At 52.5% G+C, this 17,453-nt stretch overlaps 2 protein-coding genes across 2 annotated transcripts; both read left to right on the plus strand.

The window, feature by feature from the left end:
- The first annotated feature begins 1,033 nt into the window (after positions 1-1,033).
- Positions 1,034-2,414, plus strand: LOC140220046 (aspartic proteinase CDR1-like). The gene has a single exon (XM_072294128.1). It carries the CDS (start codon positions 1,062-1,064, stop codon positions 2,406-2,408), a length of 1,347 nt encoding a protein of 448 aa, XP_072150229.1. The 5' UTR covers positions 1,034-1,061; the 3' UTR covers positions 2,409-2,414.
- A 2,195-nt stretch (positions 2,415-4,609) lies between these two features.
- Positions 4,610-8,323, plus strand: LOC117858032 (E3 ubiquitin-protein ligase At1g63170). Its single transcript, XM_034741007.2, has 6 exons — positions 4,610-4,822; positions 5,094-5,158; positions 5,850-6,663; positions 6,989-7,114; positions 7,200-7,476; positions 7,576-8,323. The coding sequence occupies exons 3-6, from the start codon at positions 6,068-6,070 to the stop codon at positions 7,798-7,800; spliced, it is 1,224 nt and encodes a 407-aa protein (XP_034596898.1). The 5' UTR covers positions 4,610-4,822; positions 5,094-5,158; positions 5,850-6,067; the 3' UTR covers positions 7,801-8,323.
- The last annotated feature ends 9,130 nt before the right edge of the window (positions 8,324-17,453 follow it).

Consider the following 17,453-nt stretch of genomic DNA (forward strand, 5'->3'; position numbering starts at 1 on the left):
CTATATCCCACTTAGGGCTCTCGTTTAAAATATGTAGCACTTGACCTTGTACATGTTACTAAAATAGAATGTTCACACCTTATATATCGTGCATGCCAAATTTCGTAACAGTTAAAGTTCAAATACTATTTTATTTAGATGGTCCAAAGTGAGTAAATTAAACTGAGTTGGCTCTCATCATCACGTCGTGCAAAGTGGCGCGATAGAACCACGTTGTCGTGCCACATGTAGTGGCGTGACAAGAGGTGTCCATGTCATCTCGCCGTACCAGCGTGGTAGCCTTGTCACGCCAGTGCATGTGGCGTGACAACGTTATTGTATCGTGCCACGCGGGCCGGCACGATCAAAAGGGTCACGAGATGAAAATACTTGTCCGGAGAGTTATTTTTAAAATATTATTTAAAAAAGGTTAAAATTTAAAAAAAATCTCTCCTCCTCCTACTTTTTTTTTCTTTTTGTCAAAACTATCCACAGTACCTACATGGAAAGGAATCGCAAGGAGCTAGAAGACGAAGAGGAAACGACGGGGAGGCATGAGAGGTTATTTCCACCAACGTTGGTTACTCCTTCCTAATTCAATGGATTCCTAGTAGGCTTTTGGTTTTGGAGGATGGTAATTCGTGCCTGTCTCACTGGGCATCCAGATGGCCGTCCATCAGATTCAGCTTTTACTATAGGCACTAGCAAAACGAGCAGTGGTTAATTATGGCTTACCTGGGATGGTAGTATGGTACGCAATCTTTCTCATTAAATTACTACCTCAAAAACCTTCAATTTTTCACACAACGAAAATGCACACTATCGATCGAATCTGGCATGTTGCCGGCAGTATCACCATACTACAGCATGCCATTTGGGATTAATAGGAAGTAATCAAGGCTGCAGATTTTACAGCCATAATGAACACACCATGCCCCACTCTGCCACTCATCCTTTGGCATTCCAGGAGTTACCATCTACGTTACGGTAATTCGCCTATTAGTATCGGCAAGAACCATCAGCCCAGCCGAAATTACTGCCGGGTCACCGTGTTCCAGTTCAGGAGTTGCTAGCAGGACGCCATGGAAGCGACGGCGCTCGTCCTCTTCGCCCTCCTCGTGCTCGCCGGGCAGCGGGCCTGCGCGGCGTCCGACGCCGGCGGTGGCGGGTTCAGGGTCGAGTTTATACACCGCGACTCGGCGAGGTCTCCGTTCCACGACCCGGCGCTGTCCCCGCACGACCGGTTGCTCGCGGCCGCGCGCCGCTCGCTACGGGGCGAGGTGCTAGGGCGCTCGGTTCTCGCCGCGGCGCCCGCGCCCGCGGCCGACAGCGGCGTCGAGTCCAAGATCATCTCCCGGTCGTTCGAGTACCTGATGGCCGTGAACGTCGGCACGCCGCCGACGCAGATGCTCGCGATCGCGGACACCGGGAGCGACCTCGTGTGGGTCAACTGCAGGAACGGCAGCGGCGCGGCCGCCGCCGCCGGCGGCGTGTTCGCGCCGTCGCGCTCGTCGACGTACGAGGTCGTGAGCTGCCGGTCCGACGCGTGCCAGGGGCTGAACCAGGCCTCCTGCGACTCCGCGTCCAACTGCCAGTACCAGTACGGGTACGGTGACGGGTCCCGCACGGTCGGGGTCCTGTCGACCGAGACGTTCACCTTCGTCGACGGCGGCGCACGGCAGGTGCAGGTGCCACACGTCGACTTCGGCTGCTCGACGTACATGGCCGGCACGTTCCGCGCGGACGGGCTCGTCGGCCTCGGCGCCGGGGCCTTCTCCCTCGTGTCGCAGCTCGGGTCCGCGACGTCGTTCGGGCGCAGGTTCTCCTACTGCCTGATCCCGTCCTCCGCCGGCGCCAACTCGTCGTCCACGCTCAACTTCGGGTCCAGGGCCGTCGTGTCGGAGCCCGGCGCGGCGAAGACGCCGCTGGTGCCCGGGGAAGTGGACACGTACTACACCGTTGCCCTCGAGTCCGTCGCCGTCGGTGGGCGGGCGGTCGCGTCCAACGAGTCCGCCATCATCGTGGACTCCGGCACGACGCTCACGTTTCTCGACCCGGCGCTGCTGCAGCCGCTGGTGGCGGAGCTAGGGCGGCGGATCAACCTGACCCGGGCGCAGCCGCCGGAGCAGCTGCTGGAGGTGTGCTACGACGTGAGCGGGAGGGCCCAGGAGGATTGGGGGATCCCGGACGTGACGCTGCGGTTCGGCGGCGGCGGCGACGTGACGCTCCGGCCGGAGAACACGTTCGTGATGGTGCAGGAGGGGACGCTGTGCCTGGCGCTGGTGCCCGTGTCGGAGGCGACGCCGGTGTCGATCCTGGGGAACATCGCACAGCAGAACCTGCACGTCGGGTACGACCTCGACGCGCGGACGGTCACCTTCGCCGCCGCCGATTGCACCCGTTCGTCGTCGGCCTCTAGCTCTAGCTGATGCAACCGGCATGGGCGCCCCTACTGTGTAGCTAGCCACACAATTGACAATAAATCCTTTGAGCGGAAAATTGAGTTTAGCTGTGCTCATGTTATGCTGTTCTTAGTGTGTTTGGTTCAGCTGTAACTTTTGAAAAACTGCTATGAGCTGTGAGCTATGGAATGAGAAAACAGCTATGAAAAAAGCAAAAAGTCGTTTGGCTAGAAAGCTGTATCTTTTAAATAAACTATCGAGTGAACCCTACATGTCATCCACAGTCCACCTCACCTAACTCTCTCCCTTCCTCGCTGAAGCAGGTTCCGTCCGCTCATTCGCTTCTTCTTCCTCCTCCCGCTACCGCTAGCATGGTACGTTTTGTATCTCATTCTGACCAGCTCTTTTTTCCCGTGTAAAGAGGCGTGAAAGGTTGTTGATTAACAAATTTCAAGAGACTATTGGTAATGCAACGATGCGCTGCGACTTTATACTCCAGATTGATGAAAACATCACTAGTTTTCTCCCTTCATAATGCAGTGTTCTCCCTTCAGCAATACTGCCCTTCGATGGGACCTACGCGTCAGGGACTACCTTATCGTCTTCCCTCCTGATCTGATCCCCAACTGCCCCCTTCCTCCGGCCGACCCCTGCCCCGCGCTCCACCGCGCCGATCCTGTCGATGCGGACGCCGATCTGCATCTCCCGTGACGCCGCGTGCAACATCCGGCGCAGCAGCACCACCTCCTCCACCGAGGCCTCCTCGGGCGGAGCGGGAGATTCGGAGCAGCAGCTACTGGCGGAGGGGGAGATCTGGCAGCTCTGCGCCGGCGCCAAGGCCGTGTTCCTGCGGCAGCCGAACCTCCTGGAGCTCGATGCGCCCATCAACGTCCGCGGCGACATGCACGGCCAGTTCCGCGACCTCATCCGGATCCTACAGGAGCTTGGCGCAGAGCGGGTGCGCGGCCGCCGCGGCACCCAGCACCGGCGCGGCGGGCACCGGCGTGAAGTCGAAGTCGTTGACCCACTCCAGGTTCCTCAGCGTCTCGTGCCACGCCACCACGACGTCGCGACGTACCCGATCCAGTTGGACTCCCTGCACCACGCGTCCTGGTTGAGCCCCGGTGCTGGCCGGAGGAGGAACACGTTGGGCACGGGCAGCGCCGACGAGCTTTGTGACGGCGCAGTCGGCGGCAGCCGCCGCGCCGGAGCTGCACAGGAGGTCGAAGCGGCGGAGCTCTCGCCCACGGCGGCAGTCGCGCCCGCGGCGACGGCGCCCGTGCCCGGCGGCGGTGGAGCTCTCGCCCACGGCGGAGCCCACGCCCGCGGCGGCGGCGGAGCCCGCGCCCGGCGGTCGCCGTGACGAAGCGGCAAGCTTCCGCTCGAGCTCGCACACGCGACAGAACAGAAAGAAGAAAAAAAACGAACCGTACTCTCATACTCAGTGGTAGGTGCCTAAAAGCAGCCGAAAGCAGGGGTTTATATGGTAGGTAGATATTTTTTACCTTAAAAGTAATGGAAGGTATTTTTAATTTTGTAGTAGAGCAAAAACAGCTTTTGACTCCATCAAAACACCTCGCTTTTAGATTTTTTGGTTGGTTTTTGGCTTTTGTAAAAGTAAAAGAGGTTGTCCAACCAAACACGCGGTTGGATGAACTTAGCAAATCGCTTCTGAAAATTCTGTTTATTTTTGGTCGACATTTTGGGAGAGATAAATATATATGGAACTGAAATACTGATGGGAAAAAAAGGGAGCCAACAAGGGCCTTGTACTACAGCCCACGGGCCAAGGGGCCTATACGAAAACGAGAGCAGCCATGACTGCTGAAGTCGCTGCTGACTCACTACACACTGCACTCTGCAGAATGGAAATGCCAATTTTAGCCATGCACCCCCCACGTTTTCCTCGAAAGTTTGCACAGCGTACTCTCCCACTGAAACAACGCGCAAAATGTGATTTCACAGCGCCCTCATTTCAGCTTTCGAAAAAAAAAACAGTGCCCTCATTTCTTCCTCGGTCTAAAATTAACCAACGACACGCGTTTTTTACCATGCTTTTTCCCACCCTCTCACGCGAAGCCATAGCCATCTCGCAATTCCTTAACCTGCAGTGCCAACTAACCCCCCCACGGCCTTCACACGGAGCTAATCAAACAAGGCAACCTCCTAATCCCGCACGCGCCGGCGATTAACGGAGCGCTGTCTAAATTTACCGAACTGCCCCTTGGCTTCTTCTCTCTCCCCCTGGTCGTCAGCTTCGTCGTCCCCTTCCCCGAGGACCCCGACCGCTGACCTGCGGGGGTTCCTACAAAAGCGACGACGGCAAGAGGACAAACGAGTCGAGGGGAAAGGAACAGGGAGCGGCGGGGGATTCGCCCGGGTCGACGAAAGCCGCCTGGGAGGTGGGAGGGGGCCCGAATCGGAGCCCCGATTCCTACTAGGTATGGTTCGCCGATCCTGTTCTGTCCCCGCCTCGCTCCGATCATCGGAATGGAGGTCTCGTACTCTCGTCTCGCCGATTTGGTCGCCGCAATCGGCTGTGGAATGTGTGCGAGCTATCGTTTTTGCTGTTCTCGCGCGTTTTTGGCGTCGATTAGTGGCCTCTGAGATGGAGATGCTCCATTTTTCCCCGTTTGATTCAACGCGCCTGGGATTTGGTTTCCTGTAGCTGTACGTACGGGCCCTCACGTGCTGTTTGATTGGTTTGTTCAGGTGACTGGGAGAAGGAACGAGCTGTGTTGATTCGGTGGGGGCTTTTGCTTCGGCATTCTATCGAGGTATGGTGGATCATGCTCCTCGCTGCTGCATTCTCCAACGTTCTTCTTTTAGACCAACATTTGGAAGAGTTCTGTTATTGGTGTGTGCTTCATTTCTAGGATTGGTGTGCTACGATATGTTTGGTTTGCTCTAGTACATTGCAACGGCTCCTTGCCAAACCATGGCTAAGATATGGCCAACAACTTGTTAATATGTTGTTTTAGTGTAGCAAATTGTACCCCATTCCTTCCTAGGTTGTAGGTTGTGGGAGTACTCCAGTGTTTTGTTAAGATAATTAGCTTCATAGCATTGAAAAAGGAATGGCATATTGACATCTCGTTTGCATCTGTATCAGCCTTTTCTCTGCAAAAAAAAAAGAGAAAAGTTTTCTTGTACCATTGATTTGCAGAGTCAACCTCCAGTACTGCAGGAAAATAGGATGAATAACAGTTGGTTGTATATACTATTTTATAAAGGAACGTAATGTCAAACTTGGAAGAACAGATGAGATTTGGTAATGGAAAATGAGGTTTACCTACGACGATGACTCTGATCTTCCAAAACACTCCATATAACCTGGCTGTGATCTTTCCTTCTAGTCTAATTCTGTCTAGTCACATATTGTGTCTTACCTTAGACAAAGTCCATCATAATTTAAGCAAGCAGGTTGGCAGTTATTTGACTCTTGGTATTAACTTTACTTTCCTTCAGGTACACTAAAAGTTACCTTAGGTGCTCTACTGGGAAGAAAAATAAAGTATCTTAGTTCAGTGTGTGTATGTGTATCAAGGATTTAGAATCAAAGTTGAAGATCACTGCATATCCAAATAGGCTATCAAACTAATGTGCTGTATGGCTGTCTAGTTTTCTGGCTGTTGCTCCCGTTGAATCAGAACGTGAAGGTCAATTACGGTAATCACCCTTTATTGATGGACCACACTGGAAATTTAGGCCATCGTGATCACACAATTGACATACCAAGAAATGATGTTACCTCCCCATCAGCATCTCACCAGGACGACCACAGTGACTTGGATGAGTTTCATGACAGTAGAAGTCCGCCGGATGAAATTCCCGCAGTCCCAGAAAGTTCTTCTGGCACGCATGACGTACCTAACTCTCAAAATGCATCTTCTGCAAGAAGAGATCGAGGCCATCGTCAGCAGAATCCTTTGAATTCTGGCTTCTGGATCTCAATTGAGCTTATTGTGAATGTGAGCCAGATTATAGCAGCTATTTCTGTTCTATCGGTATCAAGGAACGAACATCCACATGCTCCATTATTTGTGTGGCTTCTTGGCTATACCATAGGTTGTATTGCTATTCTTCCGCATCTTTATTGGCGGTATCTTCATCGTAATCGCCAGAACTTGGAGCAGGAACTGCCGACCCAAAGTCCATCAGAAAGGAACGTATCTGAGACCAATTCTTTTGTGGTCGTTTCATCTCCTCATGCATCAGAAACTGTGGACGGTGCCAACGGAACTGGAGTCTCAAGAAGTAACTTACCAATGGCAAGTCCAAGGTAACATTTCTTCCATTGAATAAATCAGTGTGACCATGTGTACATGCCTATAGGTGTATAGCATATCTCCGAAGGGCTGCATCACATGATCCTGAGCGTTTTGCCTACTATGACCAGTTTGATTGCCTGTCTTTAATAATTGTGCAGCCTTTTCTAGTAATAACGAGATAAAATATTAGTCCTTTCAGTACTTCTACGACTTCTCTAATTCCGGATTTGGTAGCTGGGATGCATCATATCAAAATGCTGCGACCCTTTGAAGTGTTTCCTCTGCCTAAAGTTTCAGTCCGTATGAAGTACTAACGGTGTTATTACTGTTTCCTAGGTTCTATGCATTGGTCGCTTGCTTTAAATTGGCTCTGGATTGTTTCTTTGCCATATGGTTTGTTGTGGGGAATGTGTGGATATTTGGCAGCCGTTCTTCTGCCCATGATGCTCCTAACTTGTACAGGTATGTGCTGCTTGTTTTCAATTCTTAATACCTTCCTCACATTCGCAGATTATACTCTTCATCTTTTGTTTGTAACCATTTTCAGGATCTGTATAGTATTCCTTGCGTTCGGCTTTATTGGCTACGCATTGCCTTTCATTCTCTGTACAATGATATGCTGCTGCCTGCCCTGCATAATCTCCATTCTGGGCGTCCACGAGGATTTGGATCTGAACAGAGGCGCTACCACGGATACAATCAATGCCTTGGTGGCGTACAAGTTCAAATCGAAAAGAGTTCACGATGGGGATGTAGGAGAAGACTGCGGTGGGGTCTTGGCGGCTGGAACTGACAAGGAGCGAACTATCTCGGCAGAAGATGCTGTGAGTTCCCTCCTCATGTTCCTTTCACATCTGTGTGATTGTGCTGCATAATGCACTTTTGTTTTGTTGTTGACGCATTTGCTTGTCTTGGCTCTGCAGATCTGCTGCATCTGCTTGTCAAAGTTCTCGAACAATGAAGATCTACGAGAACTTCCCTGCACTCATGTCTTCCACATGGAATGCATAGATAAATGGCTCCAGATAAACGCATTGTGCCCTCTTTGCAAGGCTGAGATAGGGGTGTCAAAAGGTGTTCCAGAATCTGGCTCCGGGGGGACTCAGGATGATAACAGAGTAGGCAATGACGTTGAGTCACAACGGTAGCTGCTGACTGCTCTCTTACATGAGCATGAGGATGGATGATGTGTTTTTGATGCGGCCTAACAAACTACAAGTAGGAAGGTTACACTCTATGATCCCACAACAAGTATGTCCTGCCTACAGTGCAGAGCAGTGCAGAGCATTGGCTTCCTAGCTAGACTAGGAAATCTGGTGTGGTGATGGCGGCCACCTAAGATGATCATACTCTGTGGGTTGTTGATGTTAACCTCCTTGCTGCTAGCAGTTGCCTGACTATCTCCTTGTATAGAAAATGTTAGTCTACACCTTGCACCAATGTCCTTGTACAGAAAAAAAAAATGGACATCTCATTTGTATGTGATCAGCTGGCACCAGTACTGCAGCTCCTGTAATGGTTGATCTTGTACATAGTATAAACTCAGACATTCTGGGTACTTGGTAGATATATCTTGGTACCTATGAAATGCAACATTCACCAAACCCATTCGTGGGAGCATCCGAGCATGCCAGCACGGTACTACTACATGCATATGCATGGTTCAGTTCAGTTTATTCCAAATCCATGCATGCAAGTCCCTGTAATAGCGATGCTATAGTCACTGGGTGACTGCAAGTGCAAGAACAGATATGTCCATGACAGAAGGAGAAAGAGCAGATCTATCCATCATGAAGTATCTACCCACAATTCTCAATTCCTCACGTTTATTCAGAGAGATACAGGCACAAATGCAGATCCAACAACCTGATGCTCCTACACATGATTAAGCTGCAAAAAGCTTATCCATCCTCTGCATTGGACCATGAAAGCTGCACTGTCAACTATTGCTTGTCCTTGCATCCCCAGAGAAAGAAGAATGTCTCCAATTATTGGTCCCTTTCTTGGTTCGTTCTGATGATACTGTGCAGGCTGGCTGACAGTACAGCGATGCCGAGCTGACCACTCTACTCTCCCTATGCCTATAGCTTCAGTGGGTGTGTGTGTCTGCACTCTGCAGCCTAGAATTACAACTTCTCATAATCATGGAATGATTTGTTCAAAAAAATAATCATGGAATGAAACCGTCCCGGATTAACATTCAACGGATTGGTAAATGGTAACCCCCCCCCCCCCCCCCCCCCCCAAAAAAAAAAAGGATTAACGGATGGCTGCAGCATAAAAACGAGTTAATTACTTTGCTTATATTCTCTGGGATACCGTTAGGCAAAGCACTATCTACTGAAGCACTGAACGGCATCATCCTAGTAGTAGATACCTGAATCTGGTCAAGAATCGCAGACGCCTATCCCAATCTGTCCGTGCGCGGGCGATGGGTCCGATTTTCACGTGCCGCCGGGCCTATCCCACCCCATGACCGACGGGCCTGTAATCATGCTAAATCATGCGAATTTGTAGTAGGTTCACGGCATGCATCATCCCTCTCGCTCGCTCTCATTTTGCCGGCCGGCCCTCCCCTCGCGTCCGTCCTCTGTAGCGTGGCGTTGTCGAGCGAAGGCGGGGGCAGGCCGATGGCCGGACGCGCGGGGCACGCGGCGTCGTCGTCGTCGTCGTCGTCCCCCGGCTATTGGCTGGCGTTACGTGTGGGCGCGCGGGCACAGTCAGGCGATAAGGGGAGGGAACGTGGTGTGCCGGAGGAAGACGACGACGGCGAGATGGGCCCCGGCCCGCCTCCGCGCGCATGCGCGTGCGTCTGGCTAGCCTGTGCGGGCCAGCGCGGCGCCGGCGCCGGCGGCTCGTCTTCACCGCGCGCGTCGCGCCACCGTGCGGCGGTGGCGTGGCCCGGAGAGCCCTCTGCAGTGTGCGCTGCAGGCTCGTGTGGGGGGTGATGGCGATTCGGCGGCGATGGGGCCGGGCCATGCGCTGCACGCGTCGTGTCGTGCGGTGGCTGGTCGAGCGAGCGCGGGCGCGCGACCATGTTTGACCGATCTAGTTCGGTCTGACTCAGCTGAATTGACTGTCCTGCCCTTGCTGCTGATGTGTCTGTCTGTAGGTGGCTAGGTGCTATGGCTACTGAGGGTAGAACTGCCAATTGACACACCCAGCATGAACCCCGGCCGGCCCTATATTTAAACTCCGGCGTCCGCCACTCTCCGGCGCTCAACCAAGCTACTCCAACATTCCACAGTCCACACCCATCTCGATCTGCACCATACTACTACGAGCTGCAAAGCCTGCAACCGTTCTGTCCTTCTCTTGGCCGCCATCATCAACAATTAGCACCTCCTCTCTCCATGGATCCGATCTTGGCCTCCGTTCCTCGCTCCGCCGTGTGCTCGGCGTCGTCGGTGTACCGGCGGCGGCGGCGGCAGAAGCCCGTGGGCGGCCTCGCTGGGCGGTGCAACGCCGTGCTGAAGCAGCACAAGACGAGGCTGTACATCCTCGGCAGGTGCGTCTCCATGCTCCTGTGCTGGCACGACCATGACGCCGACTGATCGAGCGCAGCCGAGCTTGCTGGAAGAGCACTGCCTTTGAGTGGGTTTTGGTTGGTTTTCAGTGTAGGGCGGGTTGAGATACTAGAGACTAATGAGAAACGGTAATGCGGTGCGCTGCATCAAACTGGCTGATAAAGTCGAGAAGTGTAAATGGATGGAATATACATATATACTGTAAAACTGAGATGATTGTTTCCTTGTGTTTCTCTCGCTCCCTTCGTTCGAGAGTCCATGTGTTCATGATTTTATTGGTTGTCCCAGATGATCAAACTGGGTGCCCTTTTGCATTTTTTTTTGGGGCTGGATACAAATCGTAATCTTGTTTGGGCCTGAACTGGGTTGAGTGAGAGGGACGGAAGATCTAATCACATAATCTTTTTTATTTTTATATTTTTTCTTTTACGATTTTGTAGAAATAAATAGCCGATCAAAAAATTTGTAGAACTAGACCCCTACCACCGGTTCAAACGGCGGTAGCCATTTCATCCGGTAGTAAGAAAAGTTACCACCGACTGAAATGGCGGTATCTGTGGAGGGGCGCCACATCAGCACCACGTAGCGAGGGAAACCGCTTACCGTCATCTGAAATGGCGGGCGGCACGCGGATCACTGGTGGCCGTGGGACCCACGGAGTTACCGTCGGATGACACGGTGGTAGCTCGGTACCGCTGGATGAAGCGGCGGTAATAGGCTCCCCACCCTTTAAAACCCGAAGAACGACCGGGGTCGGGGCGCGCCTGCACATTCGGGATGAGATGAAGAAACTGAGGGAGGAGAGGAACTGGGAGAAGAGGAGAGAAGAGGAGGGGAGAAGAGAGTGAGGGGAGTAGGATGGAGATTGAAGCTAAGCTCTGTCGGATTTTCGCTTCGCTTGAGGTATTATTTGAAATCTCGCAATTTAGCTTAACTCGTAGTTGATAGATGTAGTAGTCAATATGTTATATAAATGGTGTAGTGTTAAGTATTAGATGAAATCTAGGTGTACATATGAGATATAGACAAATATTAGTTTGTCGGTATAGTGGTGTCGGTGCGGAATCTGGCCGACAAGTAAATGTTAGTAGTTTTATCATGCGTTAGATCGGATATGTCCTAGCACACAATGACACATGATTTATACTGGTTCGGGCAATGTGCCCTACATCCAGTTCGAGGTCGGTCTGTCGACTGTATTCTTGAGCCCAGGTGCTCGAAGTTTGCAGTGGGGTACAAACGAGTGAGGGATGAGAAGGGGGTGTCCGAGACCCGGTCGTGCTCTGGTCCGAGTGGAGGGGAGAGACCGGGGCTCAAACATGCGCTATGTGTTGGAGAAAGTGCTCGCTAGATTTCTCGTGCGTTCTCATGTGAAGGGGCCCGTCCCCTTTTATAGTCCAAGGGGAAGGCCTTACAAGTCAGAGAGGGAGAGAGAAAGTGTGGGTTCGCTAGGTACGGTATGGCTATCGCCCTTCATCCCTATTCATGCTCCGTTGTGACGGGCAGGTAGCACAGTGTCCGTCTAACATGGCACGACGGCACTGTGCGGTGCGTGCGCAGGGTATGGTGAGGTACGATCCTCTATATGGTAGTTGACTTGAGTGCCTTTTCTTATCCATTTCACCTACTTCCTAGGCTAATACCGAGCGGGCGTCCCCAGTTGGTTGTCCCGTTCGGTCCCGACCATGTCAGTTGGGAAGGAGTGGTGTGCGTAGGTCCGACCGGTCCCTGATCGGGGGAACTTGGTCGGTGTCGGACTGTGGTCTCGCCCCCCGGCCAGACCTTTTGGTCGGGGCGCCAACTAGGCCTCCTGGTCGGAAGCGCCGGTCGGTGGTCGGATCGTGGTCTCGGCCCGACGTCGTGTATTTGGGCCAGTCCAGGCGTGCATTGTCGCTGCGCCTCTTGTTGAGCTGAGCGTTGCAGAGAGGCAGGCCCGTTGGGAACCCTGGGTCTATGGACCTGTCAGCAGCCCCTGAGCCCCTTTGGGGCTTTTTTGAAGCTGTGAAGGGGCTGTTGGATTTTGACCGGCATGTTGCTGCCCTGTCAGGAGGGACATACGGGAGCGCCGTTCGGCTTCGTTTTGAGCCACATGTGAACACTAGCTCTGGATTACCAACGATAAGGATAAGCTTCACGCGGATACTGTACCGTCGCCTCGTGCCCAGGTACATTTATTGCGTAGTCATGGGTGCATACTGTAACGCTCCTGGACAGTAGCCCGCGGCCCGGCTATAAATAGGACTGCTTCTGCATCTGGAGTCCTCATGGCTCGAGTTATAGCGTTGGTTGGCTTGAGGCTTTTGCTCTTCGCCAGGGGTAGCTTCGGCTATACTTCATGATGCCAGAAGATTTCTCATAATGGGTGCCCAGATGCTCCTTCCCTTCATAGTATCTTCGGGCATGTCCAGGGGCCACGATGCTAGAAGAATTCTTGTAAGGAGAGAGCATCATGCTTCCCGACTGGGTCTTGTCCCGGTTGCTGCAGAGGGAGGAGAGAACTTTGTTCGAGCGCAGCTTTCTTACATACGCTCTTTCTTCTCCTACCGCCCCGACACTTCTTGGTCCGAGGTGTAGAGCAGTCCCGGGGCTGTTCACGCATGCTTTGCGTGATATTGTAAAAGCCTGGGACTTCTGTTTTCGCACACTCTACGTGATAATGTAAAAGCCTGTGGCTTCTGTTTCCGCACGCTTTGCGTGATATTGTAAAGCCTTTTTTAGCTCAATGAAAGCTTTCATTGTTATAAGTTTCCTGTGCCCATCGCGCCATGGCAGCGGGTTGTCATTGGGACTTTGGCATTTTCCGCCTTTGTTTGCAGTGCTGTGTAGGGTGGCTGAGTAGGATCAGGCGCCCAGCCCTCGAGGAGAGGACTGGCGAAGGCCGCAGATACGCGCCGAGTAGATATTGGTTCCCAGCCCCCGAGAAGAGGACTGACGAAGGCTGTGGAGGCGCGCCGAGTAGATATAGGCGCCCAGTCCTCGAGGAGGGGGGGGACTTTGCCGGTAGTCCATCTTCTGTTGGGTTCGTGCGAGCGGACCCGTTGGGTGAAGCGTCCCCACATAAGTAGACTAAATGTGATACAAATATCAGTCCCAGGAGGCTGATAACATATTTATTCAACAGATGGTTCAAAAACCGTACAACTCCCGAAGGAGCGGGCGGACAAGCCACACCCAAAGGAGAAACAAACCAACAACGATACAGATCCAAGTTGTAGTCCAGTCGGACCCCGGGCTGTAATCGGAACTAAGCGACAGTGGAAGCATTCTGCAATGGCCAACACCACGGGCAGCGTTGGGTGCGGAAGCGACCTCCTACTCAAAATCCTCGACGATGAAGTCCGGGTCTTCCTCTGAAGCAACAAAACAAGGGTGAGTACAAAAAGTACTCAACAAGTCCAACCCCAACCACGAAGAGGATATACAAGCAAGAATATGCACAGGATATAACAAGGATAAGGCTTAGGTTTATTTGCAGTAAAGCTAGATTTCAACACATGCAAGGGTTCATTTTCAAAAGAGTTTTCACAAAGCGTTTTCTTTTGGTAACCGAATCATCAAGTGGGGTTGATCCTACACAAAGAATCCAAGTTTTAATGCTACCGGACTCCCCATCCACAATAGCTCACGGCACAACTGCCAAACACTTCTGAAATCCAACGCACGCCATGAAAATACTCCATCTCCAAGCACTAGTTATGTGACCAAGCCGCAACTCGTCCAATGCCGTGGACACGGCTACCCGGATAGGTTTTAACTCTGCAGAGGTTGTACACTTTTCCCACAAGTAGGGTACCGCAGCACGATCACCTTAGTGTCGGTGCAGATCCTATCAAAGCCATTACCCACCTTAGCTAAGCTTGACTAGCCAACACGGAAGCAACCAAGGGGTTAATGACCTACCAATGAGGTCTTAACTAGGACCTAAGTTCACACAGTTCTCATTCCTTCTCCATGGTCTCCTGTTGCTCACCAGCTCTCCTGATGACTAACAGACTAGCTAGTGGGATTTATGCTAAGCCGTTGCCGCATACAACGGCCTAGTGGTTGCACGATGGTTGGGTTAGGAAAGATGACACATCAACTCAGTCCTTAATTTGTGAGAAGATGGATATCTCTCAACCTTGCTCAACCACCAAGGTACGAGCCCAACTTATTGGCATTTCACACAAGAAACTCCCATCCATCTCATCTAAGCATGTCTTTCCTTAATTTCCAGAAACCCATTTTCCCTTTTAAAAACACTCACACATTTATTCTTTATCAAAACACATTGTAGTTATGACTGAATTGAGTAACAAGATGCTAAGCATTCTAGCAGTAATTAGCATCCAAACAGAGCAAGTCATATTTAGAGATAATTATAGGACAATCAAGGAATAATCATAGCAATCAAGGGGTGGCTATCCAACCATGTTTCAGCGGTAAAACAATATGCAATTTATAAAACAAGCCAATAGGTTGTGTTTTAAAAACTAGGATAAATATGCATCAAAGGGTGAGATTGGACTTGCCATCCTCAAGGCCTTCCGGGAGTTCCTGCTCGCGATGCTGGTCTTCGGGCTCGAGCTTGCAGTCAAACTCCTCCTCGGGTACTCCGCGATCTACGGCACACACAATCGGGCACACAATAAATAAAAGAAAATTAAAGCTTTATCCGTTGAGCTTGTATAGAGAACGCGAACGGAAAATAGAAGGGATGAGTATTTTCATAAAATTTGGAGATGAGTCGGCGGAAGTATATTGGAGGATGCTGTGGTCGAATTTGGGATTAATTGGAGGAAGTTTGGCGCATGAAATGACGAGTTAACGGGGTGTTGGGGCTAAAAACAAGGTTTATGACTAAACTGCGAGAACTAGGGACCTATTCGCGAATATTTCTGGGAGGTGGAAGGGCATATTCACGAGAGAACTTTGAGAGAGGTGGGATGGCTGATTTGTGAATAGGGAAAAGGAGGGGGTTAGATCGGAATTGGGGGGAGGGGAATTTTGCCTTCTTCCCTGGACCGTGACTTGGTGAGGGGAGAGGAGGGGGAACTGGTGGGGGGTCGGCCAGCCTAGCTCTCCGGCGGCGAGGCTGGGCAGCAGGGGAGGCAGAGGAGGGTGTGGGGGACCCATTTTGGCCCTTACCTTGGGCAGATAGTGACGGGAGAGGGGGTGCCGGCAGCGGGTAGGGAGGTGGCTCGGGCGGCACTCCGGCGAGGACGGGCAGCGGTTGGGGCGGCATGCAGGGGAGCAGGAAGAGGGCAGCGAGCTCAGGGTGGAGGAGGAGGCCGAGCCTTGGTCGGCTTTTATAGCTGGCGGGAGGGGGCGGGACGACGGCCGGCGGCGTTAATGGTGGCCGCGATTCCCGGCCGGTGGCGTGGTAGAGTGGAGCTCCGCGTGGAGGGCGTGGTGGGGCCGGGCTCGAGCAACGAGGAGCACAGGGTGGTGCGCGGTGTGGGGAGGGACTTGGCGGTGAGCGGCGACCAGCGACCGGCGCGTGGCGTCCGCAGCAGGGGCGTCGGGGCGAGCGGTGTGCGGGCCCGGGTGCTGGCGGGCGCGGGACGAGCGGCAGGGGGCCGGGGGCCAGCGGGTACGGGACGGCCAGGCACTGGCGCCAGGCGCCAGGATGAAAGGAGGTGGAGTTAGAAAGAAGAAGAAAAGAGGAAGAAGGAAGAAGGAAGAAAACGAAGAAAAAGAAAAGGGGAAAAAGAAGAAGCGGAAAAAGAAAAGAGAAAAGAGAGGGAGAGTTGGTGAAAAATGCGGAAAATGGTCAGGCACGCGTGACGGACTTTGATGGGCACACGGCAAAATTTGCGGAGGAAGTAAAGGTGGTTGCCGGCGTTGGGTGCCGGGACGGCGAAGTCGCCGGGAAGGAAAGGATTTTCGGGAGCTCAACGGTCAAAAGATTTTGAAGACGAGTTTTAGCGGATGATTTGAGTTAGTAATTTTTACGGATGTTACATTGGGTCTAGCCCCCGAGCCTGCAGCTGACTAGGGAGTCGGTCGGAGGCTGAATCTTTCTAAGGTCGCGGACTCCTGTGTCCCCACCGGTCGGTATGAGGTGATTCCTATTGTGGGTCAAGGCATCCGTCTATGCGTGTTCCCGACCGCGACCTGTGTCACCGGTCAGATTCCCGAATCGGGATGTGGCCCCCGAGCTCCTGAGCCCCATTGTGCTCGGTTGGGGTCGGTTGCGTCTTTTCGTGCATCACCCCTTCCGCAGTTTTCGCAACCTCAGGGGTTGAGCTAACGCCACTTGCCTCGATGGCTTGAGTGGCGGGCTCAGTGAGCTCCTAACGGGCATGTCCAAGTGGAATTCGGGTTCGTCGTTCGTGACGGGGTCGGCATAGCCCTCATGTGGCATTCCACTACTCCGTGACCCGCCTCCCAGTAGATGCCCGTGTTGGGATACGAGGTAGGCTACACTAGCGCAAATCAAAATTTCTACCGCGTAAAACCAGGAAGAACTGCCGTATAAGGATCACGAGATTACCACTCGACGCACTACTGGTGCGGAAGATGTAGATTTGCATCGATGCAGTGAAGACGATCAACGTAGTCGTACGTAGTCGATCAATGTAGTCGTACGTAGTCGATCACTTCAACGTCCAGCAGCTCCTCAGCAACTCGTCCACGTGCAGCAAGATCGCCCTCGTGCCGCGGCTCGTCGTCGGCTCGTCGTGGCTCGTCGATGGCTCGTCGTGGCTCGTCCAAGTGCTGCAGGCGCAACACCTCCAAGGTATCCACACGTGCAGGGAGGAAGCGTCGCAAGCCGGACTGCTAGATCCGTGAGTTGCAACAGGCGAGGGTGTGGGAGGCGCGACAGGTATGTTTCGCCAAAAGGTGTAAACCCTAGGGCGCCCCCACCCCTCTATTTATAGAGGTTCCTGATGGGCCTCTGGGTCCGAGGCCCATTAGTACTTCTAAACCTAATCCAACTCGGATCATATCCGAATTGGGCTTCCAGCCCCTTAAGTGTGTGACCCTATGGGTTCGGATACGTATAGACATGGCCCGAGTACTCCTACTCGGCCCAATAGTCGGTAGAGGCCTTTAGCAAGACGTGCCAACTCCTATACGCACACGAAGATCATATCAGACGAACCATCACAAGATAATATACATGCTATTCCCTTTGCCTCACGATATTTGGTCTAGCTTCAAGCCGACCGCTCTTTCTCGATCCTGTGATTCGGAATCCCTTTGTAGGTTAACTCTTAACCGTACGTAGCATGGCCATGCATTTTCGGATCCGATCACTCGAGGGGCCCAGAGATATCACTCTCAATCAG

The sequence above is a fragment of the Setaria viridis genome, chromosome 5 (assembly GCF_005286985.2).
Source record: "Setaria viridis chromosome 5, Setaria_viridis_v4.0, whole genome shotgun sequence".
Taxonomy (NCBI): Eukaryota; Viridiplantae; Streptophyta; class Magnoliopsida; order Poales; family Poaceae; genus Setaria; species Setaria viridis.